The sequence below is a fragment of the Filicampus tigris genome, chromosome 4 (assembly GCF_054856515.1).
Source record: "Filicampus tigris isolate MCC_2025a chromosome 4, RoL_Ftig_1.0, whole genome shotgun sequence".
NCBI lineage: Eukaryota > Metazoa > Chordata > Actinopteri > Syngnathiformes > Syngnathidae > Filicampus > Filicampus tigris.
Genome location: NC_141220.1, coordinates 12,821,739 through 12,842,737, shown reverse-complemented (window position 1 = coordinate 12,842,737; position 20,999 = coordinate 12,821,739). Strand labels below are relative to the sequence as shown.

Here is a 20,999-nt window from a genome sequence, read left to right as displayed (position 1 = left end):
TGCACTTTCCATCTTTTGGATTGATGTTTTTGCCTTTTCTTATTTTAAAAATGCTTAGATTTCACTAAACCCACAGTAATATCGATATCAAGATATCTGGCATGCATATCAAGATAAAATGTGGTCCATATTGCCTAGCCTTTCTACTTTTCCACCCTTTTTTGTCATTGAGTGTTTGTTCAAGTTATGTGCCATGCTACTAACATGGTTTGGACCATTTAAAGCATTTTTGGCTGAAACAATCTTTGGTGAGAGTATTGGTGCGAGTTGTGTATTCATCAGCAGCATGTGCACAACAGCCCCATTTTTATTGCGCGAAGAATATCAGCGCTAGTAGACATTCGCCGTTTGTCTTGATCCCACGACCAGGAGGAGCTGCAGCTTCAAAGAGCTACGACTGTGAGGATCTACAACCGTATACAGTGCTTAGTGAGTCACGGTGACGCACGACGAATGGTGAAACTGAGCATTCCTTCAAAGAAGTTAAAGCAACAAGTTTAAAGCAACTTTACACGCACTTTGTATTAAACCACTCTCAAACGCTATCGGCTCCACTGTCTGTGGTTTTTAATCGTTTTTGGCGTTTCCAAATGAGCATTAAAGGCATTTTTTGGGCGAAAAGGTATTTGAAGCCAATGCCATGCAATCAATTTTCACCATCTCGATTGACTCATCACGAAGTGATTGATGCTTGTTGTGACAGACGTGCAGGATTCATTTAATGAATAAAAATGACCAAATCAAGTGATATAGTTGCCTGGCTGTAGACATTTCGGAATTAATGCTCATCGCGGTATTAGCACACACTTTGAACCAACCCTCTTTCAGTCAATCCCAAACGAGGGGGGCCCAAACAATGCCCGAGAAGCATCTGCGTCTCGCTCCCAAAGCCAGATGGCTCACGACTGCAAGACAATAAACTCCCAAACCCACGCCATGAACTTAACTTCATGTGACAAACAAGAGACAATAAAGCAGCAGCAGCAGCAAGAGAGGAAACTATCTGAATAAACTCGTTCCGTATGATCGTTATCACGCTTCTATGTCAAACCTGAAAATTGAGAAGTTTCATTTTGTATCAGAAGCACATCATCGCCCCCAAATTTTTGTATTTTAAGATGGACTACTATTTTAAGAATGGACGATAGACCATTAGGAGCGTGGGTCTTTTAGAATATCAATTCAAATTGCACATGAACACCCCGATGAATATAGAGAGCGAATAGAGAGCGAAACGTAACTATAACCTTATTGCTGACTGTCTTAATTCACGCAATCTCAATGTTGGTCTCTCTGGTGACTTTTTTGTCAACCGATTAACAGGTTATTCTAAGTTTTAGCGTTGCTAATCAGTTAGCTAGGTTGTTGTGGAGTAGTAACGTTAACTGGTGGAAGTTCAAAGAGCATAGCGCAAGTAGCTAGTAGTTCGTAAAGCAACTTAGCGGAGTGAACACACAGTAAAGCTGACACAAACAACACTTCATTTCCACAATAAGGAGTAGTGGTGTTACTGGCGTGAAGACACTATTTCATTTACCTCGATTTCAAAGTCGGGAAGGTTGAACGCTGCCCTGAACAGCGAACAGAAATGGGCTATGGCGGGGACTTCCCACCAAGACTGGACTTCTTCCACAGAAACTGTACATCCCTGGGACATTTTCAGACTGGAGGAATTGTGTCACGTTTGTTTCTCACATTAGAAAGCGATTGGAGGTTTAAACGTTCAATGAAACACTTCCGACAAAACTTGCTGGCGTAGTCCAACTCGTTTAGCTGCCATTGCGATTCGCCGGGCTCTTCAATCTGTTTCAATCAGTCCCAGCGTAGGTGAACAGATGGGCAGGGCAATACCATTATTCGTCAGAGAGGGGAGAACGTATATTTGGTGTTAAAGTTACTACTACAAATAAACAAACAAATAAACATTAGCTTATAGTATGATACCGTTTAAACACATTTTATCAAATCTTAATTTAATCTTGGTAGTTGAAAAAACAAATCCGTATGAACAGAAAACGTAAATGTTTTTTATTCCCTGTTGGTCTTGATCGTGGGACCTTCGTTTAAAGGGAATGTTTTAAACGGTGAAATAACGATTCAAGTGTCGATAATTGGTTTGTGTCAAGAAATTATTTCCAAGTTTAATTAAAATTCATTGATTGGTATGCTATTAGTTTTTTTTTCTTTCAATGCCTTCATACGGTTAGTTGTTCACATTTAGACAAGTATAACAACAACAACAACGACGACGACGACAAAACCAATGTGAACAACGACCCTGATCCCCACACACGCCTCTGATCCCAATAACCTCTGATCACGTTTGGATTTAGTAAACATCGTCCCCTTTGGCCATTAAACAACTTAGGGGCTCCCCCTATCGTGCTAAGCACACACCGCATGCACTTGGGAAAATTACTATCACAAGAGTGTACTGTATTATGTATGATGTTTCAAGACGTGAAACAGCAGAACAGGGGTATTTGAAAGGCGTGATTGCGGGGAACAGCCACCAACCAATCAGAACCCGAGTAATGTTCTGTTATTGGACTTCTGTGTTCGTCTCGGATTGTTTATAACGAACAATATGTTCAAACATGGGGCGGCACGGTGTTCGACTGGTTAGCACGTCCGCCTCACAGTTCAGAGGTCTTGGGTTCGATCCCGGCTCCGGCCTCCCTGTGTGGAGTTTGCATGTTCTCCCCGTGCCTGCGTGGGTTTTCTCCGGGTACTCTGGTTTCCTGCCACATTCCAAAAACATGCATGGTAAGTTGATTGGACTCTCTAAATTGCCCCTAGGTGTGATTGTAAGTGCGGATGTTTGTCTCTGTGTGCCCTGCGATGGCTGGCAACCAATTCAGGGTGTCCACCGCCTACTGCCGAAGACAGCTGGGATAGGCTCCAGCACGCCCCGCGACCCTTGTGAGGATAAGCGGTATCGATGATGGATGGATGTTCAAACATATGGGTGTCCATATGCGCACTTGGCACCAGGAACCCATAGGCCAACATTCGATGATCAACATTGTGGTTGTGTCATCAAATTTGCGGTTACATGGCCTTAAACACTGGGGTTAAGAGATGGGTCGAGCTGTCAACTGATCACCACCTGGTGGTGTGTTGGCGCTGATAATGGGGGGAGATTCCTGTCCGGCAGACCCAAATGTTTTGTGAGGGTCTGCTGGGAACGCCTCAGAGAGTCCCATATCAGAAAGTTTCGACTCTCACCTCCGGCAGAATTATACCCACGTCCTGCGAAACATTGAGTCAGAGTCGACCATGTTCCGCACCTCCATTGTCTAGGCGGCTGACCGGAGCAGTGGATGTAAGGTGGTCGGTGCCTGTCATGGCGACAATCCCAAAACCCGTTGATCAAAAGCGGTAAGGGAAGCTGTCAAGCTAAAGGAGTCCTATCGGGCCTTTGTGGCCTCTTGGAATCCTTTGGAAACACTTTTGAATTTTATAGAAATAAAGTCTTGCATATTGAATATCTGTTTCGTAGTTAATGTGAGAAACCTTTAACATAAAGTATTCACACCAATTAATATCATTAGTTGTTAATAACATTTAATTCTAACTTTATTGAATGTAATTTGAGCAAATGTTATTTCAAAAGTGTGTATCAAACTGCAAGCCCTTTGTATTAATGAATTATCCAAGCCATACCTCTGAGTTTAAAAAATAAAAATGGTGACACCTGGTCTAGAAACATCAGCTGATGTACTGTAGAGCACATAATTCTAGAGCAAAGTAGAGGCAATTGTAAGTATTAAATTGTAATGTAATATAACTGTGATGTCTGGTGTATTCCGATTCAGAAAACTTGAGCCCGAGGAGCTTGTACATTGCATATTAGGCCTATAACATGTCAAAAGCGAAAACTAGACACATTTTTATAATGTAATTTAAAATAAGCGCTAGATATACTTTGATGGACGTTTCAGTAAAATATCAGAACTGAGTACTGTCCTTAAAAGTGCATACAATGGTCACACTAAGTTTTATATTAAAGTACCAATGCACAAATTGAATTAAGAGTACCATGAAGGCAAAATAGCCTCAAAACACCTTGGCATACTGTGGTTATAAAAAGTCTACACGCCTGTGCTGAAATGGAATTAAAAAAATAAAATAAGAATAAACGTGTCTGCGCAAGTGTGCACATGCTCTTTATAGCTGGTATATGGCTATTTTGAGAATTAACCAGTCAAATTCAAACTGTACACCTACCGGTATTCAAAGTGCGTGTAATTAACCCGAAAGAAATTTTAGCTGATATTATAGGCTTTTTAAGGTCATTTTTTTATTTGCTTTCTTTGAGAAGCCTTTAGGTTTTGGTCTAACACTGACTGCTATTTCAAACTGTTCATAATTCCTTTCACCTTGTCAAAGTTACAGCTGAAGAAAAACAGCCCCATAGCATGATGCTGCCAACATCGTGCTTTACTGTAGGTATGGTGTTCTTTTAATGATGAGCAGTGTTTGCGCCGAATATATCTTAGATCAGCAATGACAAACTAAAAGGTCAATCTTGGTTTCATTTGACCTTGAAAAAAATCTCACTCACACATGTGGAAAATGCGTTATGGTCCGAAACCAAGGTTCAACATTTTGGCCTGACTTCCAAAAAGTAGATTTGACACAAACACAATACTGCTCATCACCAAAAGAACTTCATACCTAGAGTGAAGCATGATAGAAGAGAAAAATTCACATTATCCTCGACACTATGTAATCAAAGAGAATAGATGGACATCAATGGTAACATGGTATAGTACTTCGTATTACCACGGCGCAAATGACCAACCCGTATTATTTTACACCTTACTCATTCAAAGCAAGGCTGAAAGTAAGATATTTTTTGCACAGACAGGACAATAGGTTTAGATAAGAAAACCTGAAAACTGCTTAATAGCCCTAAAGGGCCAAAGAAGCTGGGCTCAAAAGCAGTGATTGTGGCCATTAGAGTCATCAGTTCAGCACCATTTCTTATCTTTGGCTCCCTTGGGAGCATCTTTCCTGTAAGAGAACGACGCTTGAGAAGAAAGCAAAGAGAAAACCTTACAATCCAGGAAAGGTACTCAAAGTATGCAGTACATCAGACAGGGGAAAAAAATAGGAATACAAACGCGTCATCTTTAACGAAAACGTCATTGAGAGAAGCATTTTTTTGTATATCCAGGAATCAAGAGATCAGTGGGGGAAAAAAATAATTTAAGGGCAACATGTGGTTGCTGTGGTAGTCACATGCTCTTTTGGGTTACGTCGTTATGTAACCCCTTGTTTTTGCAAGTGCAATTTTTAAGGTAGAGTATTTCCCCTTCTATTGTACCAATCAACATGGTTCTCATCATTGGCATTGCTTTTACCTTGTTAAATTTTACATGTACTGTCTGTAAGTCTGCGGACATTCGTGTAGGCTGATTAGTTGCAGACTGGGGTATTATGTAATGCAGAGGCCATTGAATAAAAGGCCTAATTAGAATGGTTAAAACCATCTCTGTCTTTGCTTTGCATATCCCTTAAAAACAAAATCATTGAAAGTGAACTGTTGATATGTGATTCTGAGTCTGTTGTGTGTGTTGGCTCAATGAGTTTACGTCAGTTAATGCAGTTACTGGACACACAGTTGGGGCTGGACACACAGTCACCACGAGAGGGAGGGGACTTAGCCAATGAGACAATGTTAGTGTTTGTGCAACGACTGGCTCTCACGGCTTGCTCTCGCTTGGTTACCACTAATGCACGCATGGTTGAAGGGAGAGGAAAGTGGACAGCTTGATCCAGCCGGTGGGATGCGCCCGCAAAGGTAAGGATCCTCTTCTCCTTGCTGTTCTGGAAGAAAATGACATCGTATGCTCATCTTGTCAGACTGTGCAAAATAAAGGGTACCGTGGGTCTAGATAGAGGTTGTCTAGTGGTGAGGCAGCCCTCTCTGTGTTTTGGCAGGGTTACTTCTCCCCCTCTCTCTCTCTGAATGTGTGAATGGAGCCAGGCTGAAAGAAAGTTCCACAGAAAGAGGCTCAGTGAAAAGCATGTGCAGAATGTGGCTGGGATCCTGCAATAAAAACAACATAGTTCGGAATACACAGAAAAATGCAAAAAAGACATGTTGTGACGTACGACAAAGTAATAATAAAAATATCATCCTAATCCTTGTTTGGAAATAGTTTACTGTGTCAAAAGAGTAAAGCTATAATGAAGCTTAATGGTGTTCAAAATAGAGGCAGAGTAGAGGTGGAGATTAAGTCAGATTAATTAGAGAGATGAGGGAAGGGAAGAGGAAGTCAGGGGAGGAGATGGAGATAAAAAGTGATTAAAAAGAGAGAAAATCTGTGATGTTTAGCTCAGTTACTAACAAAATTGATCTTATAACGTCTACACCTCTAGGCAGACTGTATACAATGCATACAATACACCCAAAGCTCCACATGGCAAGAAAATATATATGGATTAAGGATAACAATTTCTCATTTCACACGTCCTGTTTTTGTTGTTGTTGTTGTTAGGCCTGTGATATCTTTTATTAGTCTTGATAAGATTTCATGTATGTGTTTTCCATTCAAGGTAGAAGAGGATATTTGGTGCGGTGTTGTGAGGCAGAGCAAAAAGGAGAGGGCCTGGCCTCGATACAGACCCGTCATTGCTGGTTTTGGCCAAAGAGAAAAAAAAGGCGTCAACCAGTGGGAGGAAAAAGAGCAGTCCACTGGTGACACAATCAAAGACCCAGTGAGCTGCATTAGTGTTACTGAGTTGGAAAGGCGAGGGGAGAGCTGACCATTTGGAGCCCAGTTTCAAATTGTGGAGGGGAAGAGGAAGAAGAGGAGCAGGAAGTAGGTGAAGGACAACAAAGGGAGTTGTGGGCCTGGAGCCCAAACGCAAACAGGATGACGGAGAACAAAATAAGGTTTGGTCAAACATTCCATCTGCTGTTAGTCCAGTCGCTTGACTGATCGTTACAGAATAAATTGGTCTGACATGAGAAATCTGTTTGACTTTAATCCTCTAAAGAGGGATCTGGTCCCTCTTCATTTATTTGTGTTTCTTATTAGCATTTTGATTTAATTTGAAGTCAAGTAATGAGACATCTGCAGTTCTACAACAGTCTGAATAGTTATTCGGCCGTGTGTGGCTTGTGTTGACAGCTGCGTGGAAATGTCTGTGTGCATGCATGTGCCCCATGTGCCTACATGTTGATCCCTTTGCAGTCTCCCTGCTAAGCTGATTAATGGGGGCGTGGCAGGCCTAGTTGGTGTGACATGTGTATTTCCTATCGATCTGGCCAAAACCCGCCTACAGAACCAGCAGGGTGCCCAGGTCTACAAAGGAATGTGAGTATGGCCTCCAGAGCAAAATAAAAAAAAATAAAAAAAGGAACTTTCATGTTTTCTCTATTTCAGCATGCTATGTGCATAACTGCATTGTATCACTGTATTAAGTTAGCAATTCATCTAAACAATGACTGCATTGTCACATGAATCACAAGCATCTCATAAATGGGGGAATTGCAAAGCTACTGTAAACAGTCTTGCCCCATGTTCTTTTTCAGCGCTTGAGAAAACTGTACAGAAAAACCCTAATCATCATTAGATAAGTAGCTGCGTGCATGTTTTGGTTTGATATAATTGGAGTCGCTTATGATAAACATTTGTTTTAGTGATAGAATATGACCAACAACAAAAATGTGTAATCTGAAAAAATGTTGTCCTTATAAGACCCTGAATTTTCTGTGTGGTGGGCAGCAGCACTGCCTTGTGATGGGTGTGGCTATCCTGTGCTCAGCAGCACAAGATCCAGACCGCAGTTTTCCACTGTGACTCAGAAATGGAAAACTACCCGGAATGACTTATTCCTTTCAAGACCCAATAATAAAAGTTGGATTGGGTGCTACCAGTTCAATAACCAAAAACAGTTTCATTGGTTCATTTGTCCATACACTGCAATAGATACTTGTGTGCTTATTTTAAAGGAGAAGTCAAGTAAAAACAAAAAAAACACTCCTTACAATAATATGTTTTATGCGCCCTTACTAGTTTAAACACGCTATTCTGATTAATATTGTATTTGTGCAATATGAATTAAGCAGCAAAATCCCCCCGGTTTTAGCCATCTCAGGAGGTGGCAACCAGTTCAAGGTGTACCCCGCCTCCTGCGCCATGGCAGTTGGGATAGGATCCAGTGCACCTGGATGGGTGGATAATGTTCGATTTTCATTTTAGCACCCTCTAAGACAAGCCACTACTGATATGAAGTTGTTGTTCTTGGCAAGTTTCACTGGTCATTTTTGTGCTAACTCTTTAGCCGTCCACGTTAGTGACATGAGCATCTGTTATGTAAATTTATGTGCGTGTATTTTGAATTAATTTGTACTGATCATATTGTTCTGAGCAGCCAGTCGCAAGATCCAATTCCTGTTCTATGGTTATCATCACATTTTTCCTCTTGGGTGGGATTATAAAAAAAAAAAAAAACAACAACAACCATCAAAAATCTACAGGACATTCATATTCATATTCATACCATATCATAAATTATCAATGAAATGAAGTCTGTTAACATTTGCCTGAGTCAGATATGGTTTACCACATCCTGATGGTATTGTTTGACTTTTGAGGCATATTTAGATGCAGGTTGTCCTCCAAATTGTCTGAATTAAATTGCAAGTCAACCCAAACATATTTTTTTCAAGAATATGTTCTATGCAACCTCGCCAATTAAAACAAGACATTCTGATAAATATTGCGTTTGTGGAATAATAGTTAATCCACCCGTTTTTAGCCCCTCTCTCGGGCCATTTTGTCACTTCTGTCCACTGAAAATGACATCACAGTTGCTCAGGGCTCAGGTAACGACCAATCTCAGCTCATCTGTTTTCTGAAGCTGAGCCATGGTTGGTCGTTACCTGAGCCCTCAGCGTTTGTGATGTTATTTTCAGCGGACAGAAGTGACAAAATGGCCGCCCGCTGAGGTGGCTAAAAATGGGTGGCTTTTGCTGCTTACTCTTATTCCACAAGCGCAATATTAATCAGAATGCTATGTTTCAACTATTGGGCCTGCATAGAACATATTCTTGAAAAAAATATGTTTGGGTTGACATTCCCCTAAGCGGCACTGTAGTGCACTTTACAATTAAATTAATGTTATTTCTCTTTTGTCAAACCAGGTGGGACTGTCTGGCTAAGACAATACGCTCAGAAGGCTATTTTGGATGCTACAGAGGTATTATTTGCATTTCTAATTGACACACAAATATACACCTGACAATTACATTCCATTGTGGTCTATTGTGACATTGCAATGTATCGTAGTAGCCATAAGATGGTTGTTTATTCTATTTTTGCGGCTGAGAAGCAAGTGTTTGTCACTCATTCACTTGTTTGCCTCCACCAGGTGCAGCAGTCAACCTCACTCTTGTCACGCCGGAAAAAGCAATCAAATTGGCAGCTAACGATGCCTTCAGACAAAAGCTCTCCAGAGATGGGTACATTTTGAGAACATCCATTTGAATGTTAAGTTTGTTGGCTGCACAAGATTCAATGAGGGGCGTAAATATTTGGACAATGTTTTTTAAGGTTTTATTCATGACTTAAATTAAAATAATCAAGATGTGATTGAAGTAACAGCTCTCAGCTTGAATTAAAGAGGTGTTGCTAAAATTAATTATTACTTAACCATAGGAATCACAGCCATTCCATGCAGTACGTCCTTGGAAGTACGTGTGTATGTACAATTACAATTATGTGTTTAAATTCTTTTGAATCTCCAAAAATAGAGGTACCTTTCATAAATGGCAGTCAATGTGTATGTATGTTAACGTTTTTGTATGTGATTTGTAGAGTGATTTAGAGCCCAACCAATTAATTTCACTAGCCACTCAACATTTTTAATTGCACCAGCATTCCTGACTTGTTTTATGATGTTTATACATGATAGTGAATATTACAATGAAGGCGATACCCTGACCTTTAATATTTTGAGCTGTAAATGTTTAGTGCACTTTAAAACGGAACCAAAAACAATATCACAAGAAGGGAACTGGGAATAACCTTTCATAGGTAATAATATTTTCGGCTTTAGGAACATGCATTGACCTTGACAAAAAAGTAACCTCATGCAAATTGGTTGAGAAATGAGCACATTATCATTCAGGCAGATATTACTGAAATTTGAAATCAAGAAAGAGATTTTGTTTTCTTTCCAAACGCAATTTCTGTAGTAAACTCAGGAAGCATTCTGTAATTTTAGTGTTTTATGGAGTTGCTGGTTGGTTTATTAAAGTAACAGTGATGGTCTTTTATTTTTGTTTCAGAGTTTCCGATTTTATTTTTTTTTTTTACGTTGTGTTTTTATTAGTTATCATGCACTGTGAGAAACACTTCAAATTCATTGTTTTATTACAATGACAATAAAGATATTAATTCATTTGAAATGCACAAGCTTTTGGGCTCCACTGGTTGGCCATAATACAGTTAGCCACATGACCACTAATGAGCATGTGCATCAAGTCCAGAAGGCAGACAACAGCAGCATCAGCACGAGGCTTCTGAGGCAGCATTGAGAGAAAAACAAACCTCCCAAAAATAAACGAAATAAATCAAAGTAATTGTCAAAAAATGTGATCGCCGACATAATCGTGACTATTCAAAATACAACCCTCCAAAGTGGATGCAGTCACCCGCCACAGTTGAAATTCATCCACATTTGGCAGGTTGCCGGTTGTTAATGTCAAGCCCTGTTGAACAGTTAGGGTTCTACTTTGATGAGCGACATAAATCCGACGCGGCACGAAAATTAGACAAAATGTTGCCAATTTCGTAGATGACCGTAGGCCAGCGGATGTGCAAGAGGGAGGTCTGCGCTTCTGTGGGAGTGGTCACAGTCGACCTCAGTCATGGCCAATCAAAGGGCCGCCTTTCATTCCCTTAAAATGTGGCACACGAGAGTATCGGCAAGGTTGAAGCACATGCGTGCCGTGAAGTGGGCAAGACTGATTCACGACCACTGATCATTCATGCACCCCAGAATGGCTGTGCAACTCAGTGGGATGATTTCAAAAATACAATACAATAATACAGAGGGTTTGCTGCCCGCTGTTCACATATTATGAATGAAGTACGTCTGACATCCACCACACATGGCCGCGAAGTTCAGAATCTGTCTGCCTGTGCCCCAATTAAATTCACCAAAACCGCATTAGACCAGCTGCACCACATGGTCTGAGTGGGCCTAAGTTTAGACCAACTTTCTGCCAACAAATTGTCACTCCATCAGGTGCACCTCAAAGGACACGCCCTAGCTGCATCGAAACGCCCTGCTTGGCAAACACACAGAATGACCCTTGTGCGTATGAAAATCAGGCTACACTGACACAGGTGCACTATCTACTAAAATAGAGTGGGAAGTTAACAAACACCAGATGTTTGGTGATTAAAAAAAATAACACCTCAAGTAGAATGATGTCATATGTTTTGTTAATGCTTTTTGTCTTGTTTTGTTATTAGCCATTTGCCCCTTTGGGGGGAAGTTCTGGCAGGTTGTGGAGCTGGGACATGTCAAGTGGTGGTCACCACTCCCATGGAAATGCTCAAAATCCAACTACAAGATGCAGGGAGGCTGGGTGAGAGTCATTTTTTTTTTCCATGAACAAAATGACTTACCGTGACAAGGACGTAGGCTCACTTCAGCATGATTTCGGATCAGCTGCCCAGAGGAAAGTCCCGACACCAGCTCAGGCTGCTGCTCCTGGTCCTGCTCCATCATTAGTGGCACCACAGCCACCCCGGCCTAATCCTGCCCTAAGGACGTCCGCCACCAGCATCACAGTGGAGCTGCTAAGGACCCGAGGCCTTGCTGGCCTGTACAGGGGAGCAGGAGCCACCTTGATGAGGTTATACGCGCATGCGCGCACTCGCACACAGGTCGCTACACGCCAGCACAATAAAATCAAGTTGAAATTAAGCCACACTCATCATAAAAAAGTAACGTGTCGATTGGATAGTAAATCAGCTGTTCAGTGACGTTAACAGAGATTATTTTTAATCACAGTTAGTATAAATAAAAGACCAATTCCCACTAAAGTTAGCTTTTTGAAATGTGGTTGATCTGGTTACAGGTGCACGTCTGGGGATTTAAGAATTTTCGACTGTTACAGTACACTTGCATTGGGGGCGCAGTAAAAAGAAGCTTGCTGTGTGTGGCACTCTGAAAGACACATTGTCTCATCCTATTTAACTGCACTTACTGCGCTAACCAGCATTTTATGAGTTTTCAGTCAAATAAGCCTGAGATGTCCCTGGTGTGAATCGTTTCAACACCCTCATTACTTCTTTGATTAGTTCATTCTGGATTACGTAACTAGAATCCAGCGCTTGTTGTACAGCATTTCCTGACACCTCTAAACATCACTGATCAATAGATTCCTCCGGCTATGTCTGGCTGCTACTGTACATGTTACAGTGGGAAAGACCGCAGCTCTGTCCACTTTTGTTACACCATTTTTCTTGTTCCTTTGTCTTGACATGGTCTGCCCTTTTTTTTTTTTTTTTTTTTTTTTCAGATTTCACCCTAACGCTTTCCAAAATATATTTTTCAGGGATGTCCCTTTCTCAATGATTTACTTCCCCTTGTTTGCCAACTTGAACGCACTGGGGAGGGAAAAGCATGGAAGTCCAGGTGATGTCCAGGCAAAAGCTCCTTTCTGGCAGTCCTTTGTGGCAGGCTGCTCTGCAGGCTCCGTGGCAGCTGTGGCTGTCACACCGCTGGATGGTGAGTTGGGAACCCATAAAGAGATCGTAAACACTGAGCTGTGATAGGGGGTTTGTGGCTCAATTAAAACCAGCCTTTTGTAGTAAATGGTGTTTAACATCAATATGTCTGGATTTGACATTACAGAAATATTTTATTTAAATTTAAATTCCAATCCTGATTAGTTGAAATTTTTGAATGGTAACAGTAAATGTACTGTATGTAATCAATAGGGTCCTGAGATATACATTAACCAGACATTTCATTAGGTACACTACACCTCCAACTTCTTGCCTTTACAAAGACAAAAAAAAAATAGTTTGGAGCCACACATTGAGAGACTAATTTACCTCCCTCATACTTTCACTGTGTATATTTGTGTGTATGATGACTATTAAATGTGGCACAACCCTTACTTGCAATAATCGCCACTTTCAGTTCTTGTTTGCAAAGATGGGCGCTTTACCCTATTTTGACAGTCCATCCTCTGTCCGGGGCTTGATTGGGCATCCTTCCGTCATCATCCATCCGTCCTTATTCATAAAAATAATCGTCCTCAGACTTCGTCCGTCCTCGTCCTTTTAAAGCATGTACGTCCTTACATTTTGTCAGGGCTCCTACAAAAACCTCTCTGGATCCAGTGAACTGGGGCCAAATAATCCTGCAACAAGTATAGTAATGGTGGCAGACACAGGCTACACAGACAGTGGATCTCACCATGTGACCATTTGCAACCGCGCTACACATCTTCCTTTATGGTTAAATTACACCTATAGTCCTAATATAGATAACAGATTAGGAAGATGTATGTACAATATATTACATATATAGTTCCAATCAAAATTTAACTTAATTTGACCTCCAAATTTTTGAATGCACTTTTCTAGGAAAACCTCAGGTTTTCAAGGGTAATTCCAAAGACGACCTTAGGTTTTGAGGAGCTGTTGAGCCAGGCACTTTTTAGGCTTTAATGGGTTAAACTGTCCTCTTCATCATGCTGGTCACATTTTGACATCATGAGACAAAGATGGCACCTAACAATTAGGTTTTACACCTTCAAACAGGATGTTCTCAGAGGGAAGAGGCCACTGAATTTACAGTGTCACCAGTTGCAACATAGGGAAACTGGTCACGTCACAGAAAGGCATAGAAGTGGATTTACTTGGAAAGATATTGGTCATTTCATGGATCAAACAACAGTTGTGAATTTTGTCATTCAAGATAGCTCCTTGTTAGACATGTACATTCAAAATTTAGAGAAGGCCGAATTAAGTTCACTTGTAAAGGTTTAAGTGAACTTTAGGTTCAGTGCTACAGTGGTAGTTGGAGTAGTAACACATCGTCTTTGATTTTGCCACCCGTGCAGTGATAAAAACTCGACTGCAAACACTGCAAAAAGGTGAAGGGGAGGACAGCTACAGAGGAATTATTGACTGCACACGGTAAATATTTTACAATCAGACATTGACCCTGTAATCTATTGTCGGCTATTATTGAATGTTTGTATTTTTGTAGGCGCATAATGAGACGAGAGGGACCGTCAGCATTCCTGAAGGGTGCAGCGTGCCGTGCACTGGTCATTGCACCCCTTTTCGGCATTGCTCAAGGTGTCTACTTTCTTGGCGTTGGGGAGGCAGTGCTTGGATTGATGGAATAAAATCAATCGTTGGCGTTGGGGAGGCAGTGCTTGGATTGATGGAATAAAATCAATCGGCACGGCTGGTGTTGTATCTGCACATTTCATTTTGCCGAGTCAATCTGCAGTACACACGAGAAGGTCACAATCTGCGTCTGGACGCAGCGGCTCACGCTCACCCATGTTATCTGAGTTTGCAAGGTGCAGGCAACAGGGTGCACTTGATCTAGCTAACCAATTGTTTGGTTACAAATCATCTGAAGTACTGGTCGGTGATCTTGAATAATCCGACAGAACAGATTAAAAAGTTACATTTTCTTTACCTGCCCTGTTATGCATTCTTCCCACTCTATTCATGAAGTCTGAGTTGAAATCTTGGAATCCCTATGTGGATTGGGAAGTGCTGCCTGTCAGTAGGTCGCTTGTTAATCTGATGGTAATGATTTAATCCCTGTATTAGCGTAAAATATACACACACACAGTTCACTTCCGGCCTAAAAGCTACACACTCCCGGGCCGGTGTACTTAAACCTTGCTTCCGTCTTCACAGCTTGAGAAGGTTAAAATAAACCCCAAATAATGGGACCGGAAGGTACTTCTGCCTAACAAATCGTAAGTGTATTGAAAACAAAATGAAAGCCTTATTATTGTTGTTAGTTAAAAACAAAGAAATCGTCTGGAATTTTCTGTGATTTGTGCTGTTGAATATTTTGGTCCTATTTCATAAAAAACAATTATGCACTACATTTGTTTTAAAAATATTTTAAATATTTTAAATGCAATGCAGTAGTTAGTATAACCAGGCAAGGTTTTTCACAAATATTAAACAGTCTGTGAATGTTTGTTTACAAATTGTAAATAAAGATACACACAGACTTCTTTGTCGTACGCATTTATTACTTTGGCTCTTGAATCTTAAGCGCTTCTTTATGATTATAAACATGCTTTTGTTTGATTTTATACATAGTAACACTGTTAATTTCTCTTGGGAAGAAAACACAACAAATTTGGCACATAAATCTGAAATGAAATTTAAAACAATCCCTGGGATACAGTTAAAAGTAAGGCACTTCAGAAGGTGTACTTGTTGTCACTGGTATTATGCAACACAGTGTAGAACAAACCTATTCCACCTTTGTACATGATGCACTCTTCAAATCCACCGTCAATCTGTGAATTTGCGGTTGGGGTTGGCGCCAAATAAGGACACTCTGATTTCAGGCATCATCTGTAAGGAGGAAATCCAACAAACAAATAACACATAACGAGTCCAAGATTAATTTTGAGTAAAAATATATATAGAGCAACATAACCAAATCAAACAAATCAGCATCAAACTTTTCTACACAATTGTCTATCAATAGGACAATGCAGTGTTTGCTAGATTATATTGGTTCATGTGTGCTACACTCTACCATACTGAATTTTCTTCCTCATTTTGTATTTATTAAATGTATTTTTATTTTGATCCTTTATTTTTGTTTGTAACCCTGACTTTGAGTGACATGAAAGGCACCCAAAAATGTGTATTCTGCAAAACTCTGACTGATATATTTAACTTGTCTACACATCATATGAATCTATACAGATAACAAATGTGGATTATTTGTAAAGCTTTTGTGCAGGATTTTCACACAATGAAGTGTAATTGTTCTATTATTCTAATCATTAAATTAGAAACATACAAACATCTGTCTATGCAATTGACAAATAAAAACTGTGAGCCTTGTGCTGATATATCAAATCAATCACTAAAATAGCCCAAGTATGAATGTTAAATCCATCTCTGTGCTTTTTTTTCTCATGCTCATTATTGAGCCCTTTAAATTAAAGCATTTCTAAAGTTAGATTTTTTATCTTACAATGTATGTTCTTTAAGTAATCTTTCTTTTATTCATGTACTTAGTCTTTAATGGTCTTTAGTTTTTTTCAAACGTTAATGTCGTACTTTTTTTAATCAGGTAAAGCACATTGATATACTTTGTGAAAGAAAAGCGCTACATAAAGCTGCCTTGCCTTGCCTTGAGGGTGTATGCCACTCGTCTGGAATTGTGTGGAGTGGAGTGCCCTCTCCAGGCCAAATATCGGAATTACTATTGATGATTTTTAGATTTTTTTTTTTTTTTTTAAAGAGTTTTGGAATTATGATTGATTTTTAGACTATTTTTTTAAGAGATGCATGCAAACATACATGAAGTTCTTTACCTGTTGTGCTAGAAGTTCCAGTCTGTTCTCCAAAGTGTTGGATACTTTTATTTTGCCATTGCCATTATACACCTCCACTCCTCCGCAGCTGTGAAAACAATCATTCATGTGTCCCAAAAACGATCAAGAAGGGATGAATGAAAATGAAAAAAGTATCCGATATTTAAAAATGAAAGAGTACGACATTTAAGAGGATAAACTATGAATGTAAAAGGGCTTTTCTTACATGCTTGACGGTAGAAAATGGTCAGTGTCGATTTTGACAACAATGTGTTTTTTCACAGCCTGTTTGAAGATGGGAATGTTCTTATTCACTGCAGCCTATCAACAAACCACAAAGACATGAAACGCTTGAATTTTTTTTTTTCATCCTTCCTTTCCCAGCTCAAACTCACCTGAACCATCTCCACATCCTGCTGTCGACAGCGAATGATAACCTTCTCTTCCAGTAGTTGGTAGAAACCCTACAAATTAGAGGCACAAACTCAAAAAAGGTGCAATGGCGTAAAGGTCACCTAGCTTGCTATTGCAATTGTCACAATGGCTTATGGGCCACAAATGATCAAAGTCTGCCGAGCAACAAAGTGTCCGGGAATGTGATGTTAAGTTTTCATGAATGACTATTATTGCTGTCTGTACGATGTATTTACCTTCCTGTTGAAAATGAAAAAAGCACATCACAGTAAGTGAGGCCACAGTGCTGTAGATGTCTGAAGTAGTACTATCTAAATGTGCTTGTGGATATTCTCATTCATTCAGGTCTTTCTTTCTCAGGCAATTGAATTGAACGGACCTATTTTTTTGTTTATAGACATTTTCGCCACTTCTTAGGCTTAATCTGTCCTAACCAAGCCTTCTTGCTTGAACTGATGAAGCCTTCTCGGATGAAAGGCGAAAATGTCTCTAAAAACAAACAGAGCAGTCCAGTTGGATCGAAAGTCGGCCAAAGTCCAATTCTTGTATGTCTGAGCGAATACTCATACATAAACCTGTTTAATATGATGGGACGTGAAACAGAATGTTAGCCAATTAGCAAGTGACCTAGCTAAAACGGAGTAGCCACTGGTTGTGTTAACTGTTTACATAAGTCGTATCTATGGTAATTCAATAAAAATAATAATAATAATAATACTGCAGTTTGCAACTGCGATGTAATTAGCAGATAAGCTAACAGTTAGCCTATCTCATTCAACTCCTACTCTTCTTTGTATTTTTGGCTGTCTTGATGCCCTGTGATACCACCACTGGTTCGGATGATATCAGCACAATTGCAACATTATGTTCGTATCAGATGGATGTTTTTATTGCCACCTTAATCGACATCAAGTTATGCAATTCAACCTGCGTGCACGTCTGTGTGATTTGGTAGCATTGTGGCCTATTCCAATGGAACAATGGAACAATATCACTCACTCACACTTTCACACGCACACGCGCACGCGCACGCGCACACGCACACGCACACGCACTCTGATCAAGATACGACCAAGTGAAACATGTCAACGGGAGCCTGGGAACAAAATAACGGTCGGCTAAAGTCATCTACAGAATGAGAGAGGCATCCCCCAGTTTTTACCTGAAGTACAAGCCCCTCCAGCAATGTGGAGTACCTGGCAGGGTCTTGAGCAATCGCTGCTAGTCTTTGTCGAGCTTCGATCAACATATCCTGTGATGAGTGACGGGCATAAAAAGTTCAAATAAAATACAGTACGATGATATTCTGACGAAGCGATATTTCACAATTTCTTCTGTGCAAGATGAAGGGATATTTAAATATTTTGATGATATTTGAATAGTTTGGAGAAACAGCATGATCACTTTTACCGTGATCATGTCATCACGAGCCTTCAGCACTTTCAGTCTTGCTTGGTTCATCAGGTTGGACATCTGACTGTGGGCCATGGGAAGAAATGTGGGGAGAGCACAAGATATTCACGATTCATCAACATTGAAATCTATGAGTGAACATCTCGAATCTTAAAAGGCAAGTGGAGGTCAAGCATAATCGAGATCTAAAATTTCTCCTGGAAAAGATTGTATTCTAGCAATGTAGAAGTGACTCCGATTAGATATGACAGAAATTCATAACTGAAATTTAAATGGTTGCAAAATCTGCAGTCTGGATTAGATCCACATGAATCCTGATTTGACATGAGAGAATCAAGTCTGTATATAATTGCCAATTTTAGTTCTAATCATATCAGATTGGCCAGAGATGTATTAAGGCAGGAGTGCTCAACCAGTCGATCGCGGATGGTCCCAAGTCAACCGAGAGGGGCGCGTGTGAGCGTGTGTTGGGGTGGGGGTTAGATTTTTGTGTGCATGGGTATTATTTTATATATATATATATATATATATATATATATATTGTGTTGTTGTTCACTACAGCCTCTGCACCTTATCAGTCACAAATCCACAAAGAAACTTAAAAACAGAAGGGAAAAGTAGGTAACCTCTTTAAATTATGGACCTGTATCACAAGAAGTTGTTAGGGGGTAGCAGTCGCTTGCAGGTAGTGATCTGAGCCATTAAGATATACGTATCCCGGTATATTGTTTATTCTAACTTGTTTGTTTGATCTTCAATGCACCAATGGCAAAGAAGGTAAGAGAATCTGGAGTGTCATTTTAAAGCGGTACACACGGGCTATGATAGGGATGCACTTTACGTGCTACAGAAGTGCTTCTCTGCCTCCGCCTCCCAGTGGCAGGTCTCCCACTAAAGTAGGCGGGGATTTCCTTTTGTCAAACTCAGAGATCTAGCTGTCTGGTATCTGTTTTTTATGTCTGTTTCATTCATGTTAGGGTCAGTTATGACTATTTCTCATCATGGCATTCGTGTGTGCATGCGTGTGAGAGAGGAGCAGAGTGAGCAATGTGATGTCTAATCATATGACAAGAACACGTATTGTGGGTTATTACTGCAGGCTGGAAAAGGTGTGTGTGTTTGACACCGAACTGGTTAGTCGCGGGAATTTGGCTGCTTCAAAAATAAATCTTGGGTCAAAAAAAGGTTGGGCACCTCTGTATAAAGGTTTTTGCAGTTGTTTTGATTTTTAAAAAAATCATTATTATGTTGATTCTGACCAAAATTTTAAAGAATTGGAACAATACTTACTGAACATTAAAACTTCAGGTTGATACATCAAACACTGTAGGTAGGAAGTTAGAGGCAAACAAACAAACACTGATGAAAACATCACTCTAACATCCACTGGTTGTTTAGTATTTAAAAACGCCATGTTTGTTCATGCAATGAATAAGATGTGGGAAACCTTATGAATATCAATTTAGTAATATCATTTTTAAAAGGAGGTCACTGATAGTGTATTGGTCCACTCGCTTGACTTCAGTGTAGGAGAGTGGCTTCAGTTCCCATTTAGTGACCGTAAATGGTTGTCTGTCTGTCTCTACATGTGCCCCGGGCTTGATGGGCGACCAATCAAGGGCCTTTCGCCCAATGTCAGAGGCGATTAGCATGAGCTGGAGCAGCGGGCGTTTTCGCTTCTTAACCCCCACCGCCTCCAAAACACACACACTCACATTTTCTTATGCTGTTCAATCTGCTTTTCCTTCTTCTCATAGTATTCCATTATTTTCACCCTCTGCGTTTGCACCAGACGACCTTTCTCGATGTTGAACTCTTCCTCCGCCTGAAACCAGTTGAGCATGACATCTATGTATATATGACATTTCAGCAAAAAAATAAACATACAAATTGATGTGTGTGTGTGTGATGGGTGAGGGAGACCTACTCTGGCGTCAATTTCCTCAACCTTTTCATTGGCCTCTTGCTCAATGAAGGCCATCATGTGCTTGATCTGTCACAACAGACAACCACAGACACGTCAAATTTAAAGTCTCAGCTGGTCCAACTTTTAAAAGTGGATTTGTAAAATATCTTCTAAAGGCGAATCGAAAACGATGAATGTTCTTTAGCGCTATACGACCATTTCAGCTCTAACAGTATAGTTCAATGTCCTTTAATCAAACTTTTTAGGTTGGTGTCTTATTATCATCGTACCTGTTTTTGGACGTCCGCATCGGTGAGGGCCATGTTTGTTGTTAATAAAGTGAATGTTTACCAAAAAATAATAAAAAAGTAATAATAAAAAACGAGATTTCACGACAACTTGTGCGATTCTGTTTGCTATACAGTACAATTTAGTATTTCCGCTCCCTCCACATCAAGGCAAACCAAAACAAGATAGGAAAGAATTTCCGGTTTGAGGTTTCAAAATGAAACCTTGAGTGGCTCGACAGTTCTAATAACGGGTAAGAGTAAGGCTTGACCGATATTAACGCACTGATTTTTCAAGTATAATAAACAAGTAAGTGTAAAATATGGAAAAATGCATTAATTCCTTTTTGAACATTTTTATAGTACGTAACTAATATCAGGCATTATGATTTTA

At 40.1% G+C, this 20,999-nt stretch overlaps 3 protein-coding genes across 6 annotated transcripts in view; 1 reads left to right on the top strand and 2 right to left on the bottom strand.

Annotated features, from left to right (window-relative positions):
- Window positions 1-1,794, bottom strand: part of cecr2 (CECR2 histone acetyl-lysine reader) — a 43,565-nt gene extending 41,771 nt beyond the window's left edge. For 2 of the 3 annotated variants that reach the window (XM_086027402.1, XM_086027403.1), the window contains exon 1: window positions 1,538-1,794. In XM_086027402.1, coding sequence (XP_085883528.1) covers window positions 1,538-1,657 — 120 coding nt within the window. In that variant the 5' untranslated portion in view covers window positions 1,658-1,794. The remainder of the gene's footprint in view (window positions 1-1,537) is intronic. The other variant, XM_086027404.1, reaches the window with a different exon arrangement.
- Window positions 1,795-5,643: 3,849 nt separating this feature from the next.
- slc25a18 (solute carrier family 25 member 18) lies at window positions 5,644-15,255 on the top strand. 2 transcript variants are annotated; one of them, XM_086027682.1, is made up of 11 exons: window positions 5,644-5,809; window positions 6,568-6,907; window positions 7,209-7,331; window positions 9,164-9,219; window positions 9,391-9,481; window positions 11,502-11,617; window positions 11,701-11,887; window positions 12,593-12,765; window positions 14,111-14,186; window positions 14,260-14,377; window positions 14,425-15,255. In XM_086027682.1, the coding sequence occupies exons 2-11, from the start codon at window positions 6,888-6,890 to the stop codon at window positions 14,446-14,448; spliced, it is 984 nt and encodes a 327-aa protein (XP_085883808.1). In that variant the 5' UTR covers window positions 5,644-5,809; window positions 6,568-6,887; the 3' UTR covers window positions 14,449-15,255. The 2 variants fall into 2 exon arrangements, with proteins under 2 accessions (XP_085883808.1, XP_085883806.1); XM_086027680.1 differs by having other exon boundaries at window positions 14,260-15,255.
- A 1-nt stretch (window position 15,256) lies between these two features.
- Window positions 15,257-20,909, bottom strand: atp6v1e1a (ATPase H+ transporting V1 subunit E1a). Its single transcript, XM_086027683.1, has 9 exons — window positions 20,609-20,909; window positions 20,340-20,405; window positions 20,128-20,237; window positions 18,410-18,476; window positions 18,162-18,251; window positions 16,981-17,049; window positions 16,812-16,906; window positions 16,586-16,673; window positions 15,257-15,608 (listed from the first exon to the last, which is right to left on the bottom strand). The coding sequence occupies exons 1-9, from the start codon at window positions 20,639-20,641 to the stop codon at window positions 15,546-15,548; spliced, it is 681 nt and encodes a 226-aa protein (XP_085883809.1). The 5' UTR covers window positions 20,642-20,909; the 3' UTR covers window positions 15,257-15,545.
- Window positions 20,910-20,999: the final 90 nt, after the last annotated feature.

Coding starts and splice junctions, on each gene's coding strand:
- atp6v1e1a (XM_086027683.1), bottom strand. CDS start 20,641: ATGGCCCTCACCGATGCGGACGTCCAAAAACAG. Junction 18,477..20,127: donor ATTGAACAGCATAAGAAAAT/GTGAGTGTGTGT, acceptor CATGGCCCACAG/TCAGATGTCCAACCTGATGA. Junction 17,050..18,161: donor TGGAGGGGCTTGTACTTCAG/GTAAAAACTGGG, acceptor TCTAATTTGTAG/GGTTTCTACCAACTACTGGA.
- slc25a18 (XM_086027682.1), top strand. CDS start 6,888: ATGACGGAGAACAAAATAAG. Junction 9,220..9,390: donor CTATTTTGGATGCTACAGAG/GTATTATTTGCA, acceptor TGCCTCCACCAG/GTGCAGCAGTCAACCTCACT. Junction 12,766..14,110: donor GGCTGTCACACCGCTGGATG/GTGAGTTGGGAA, acceptor CCACCCGTGCAG/TGATAAAAACTCGACTGCAA.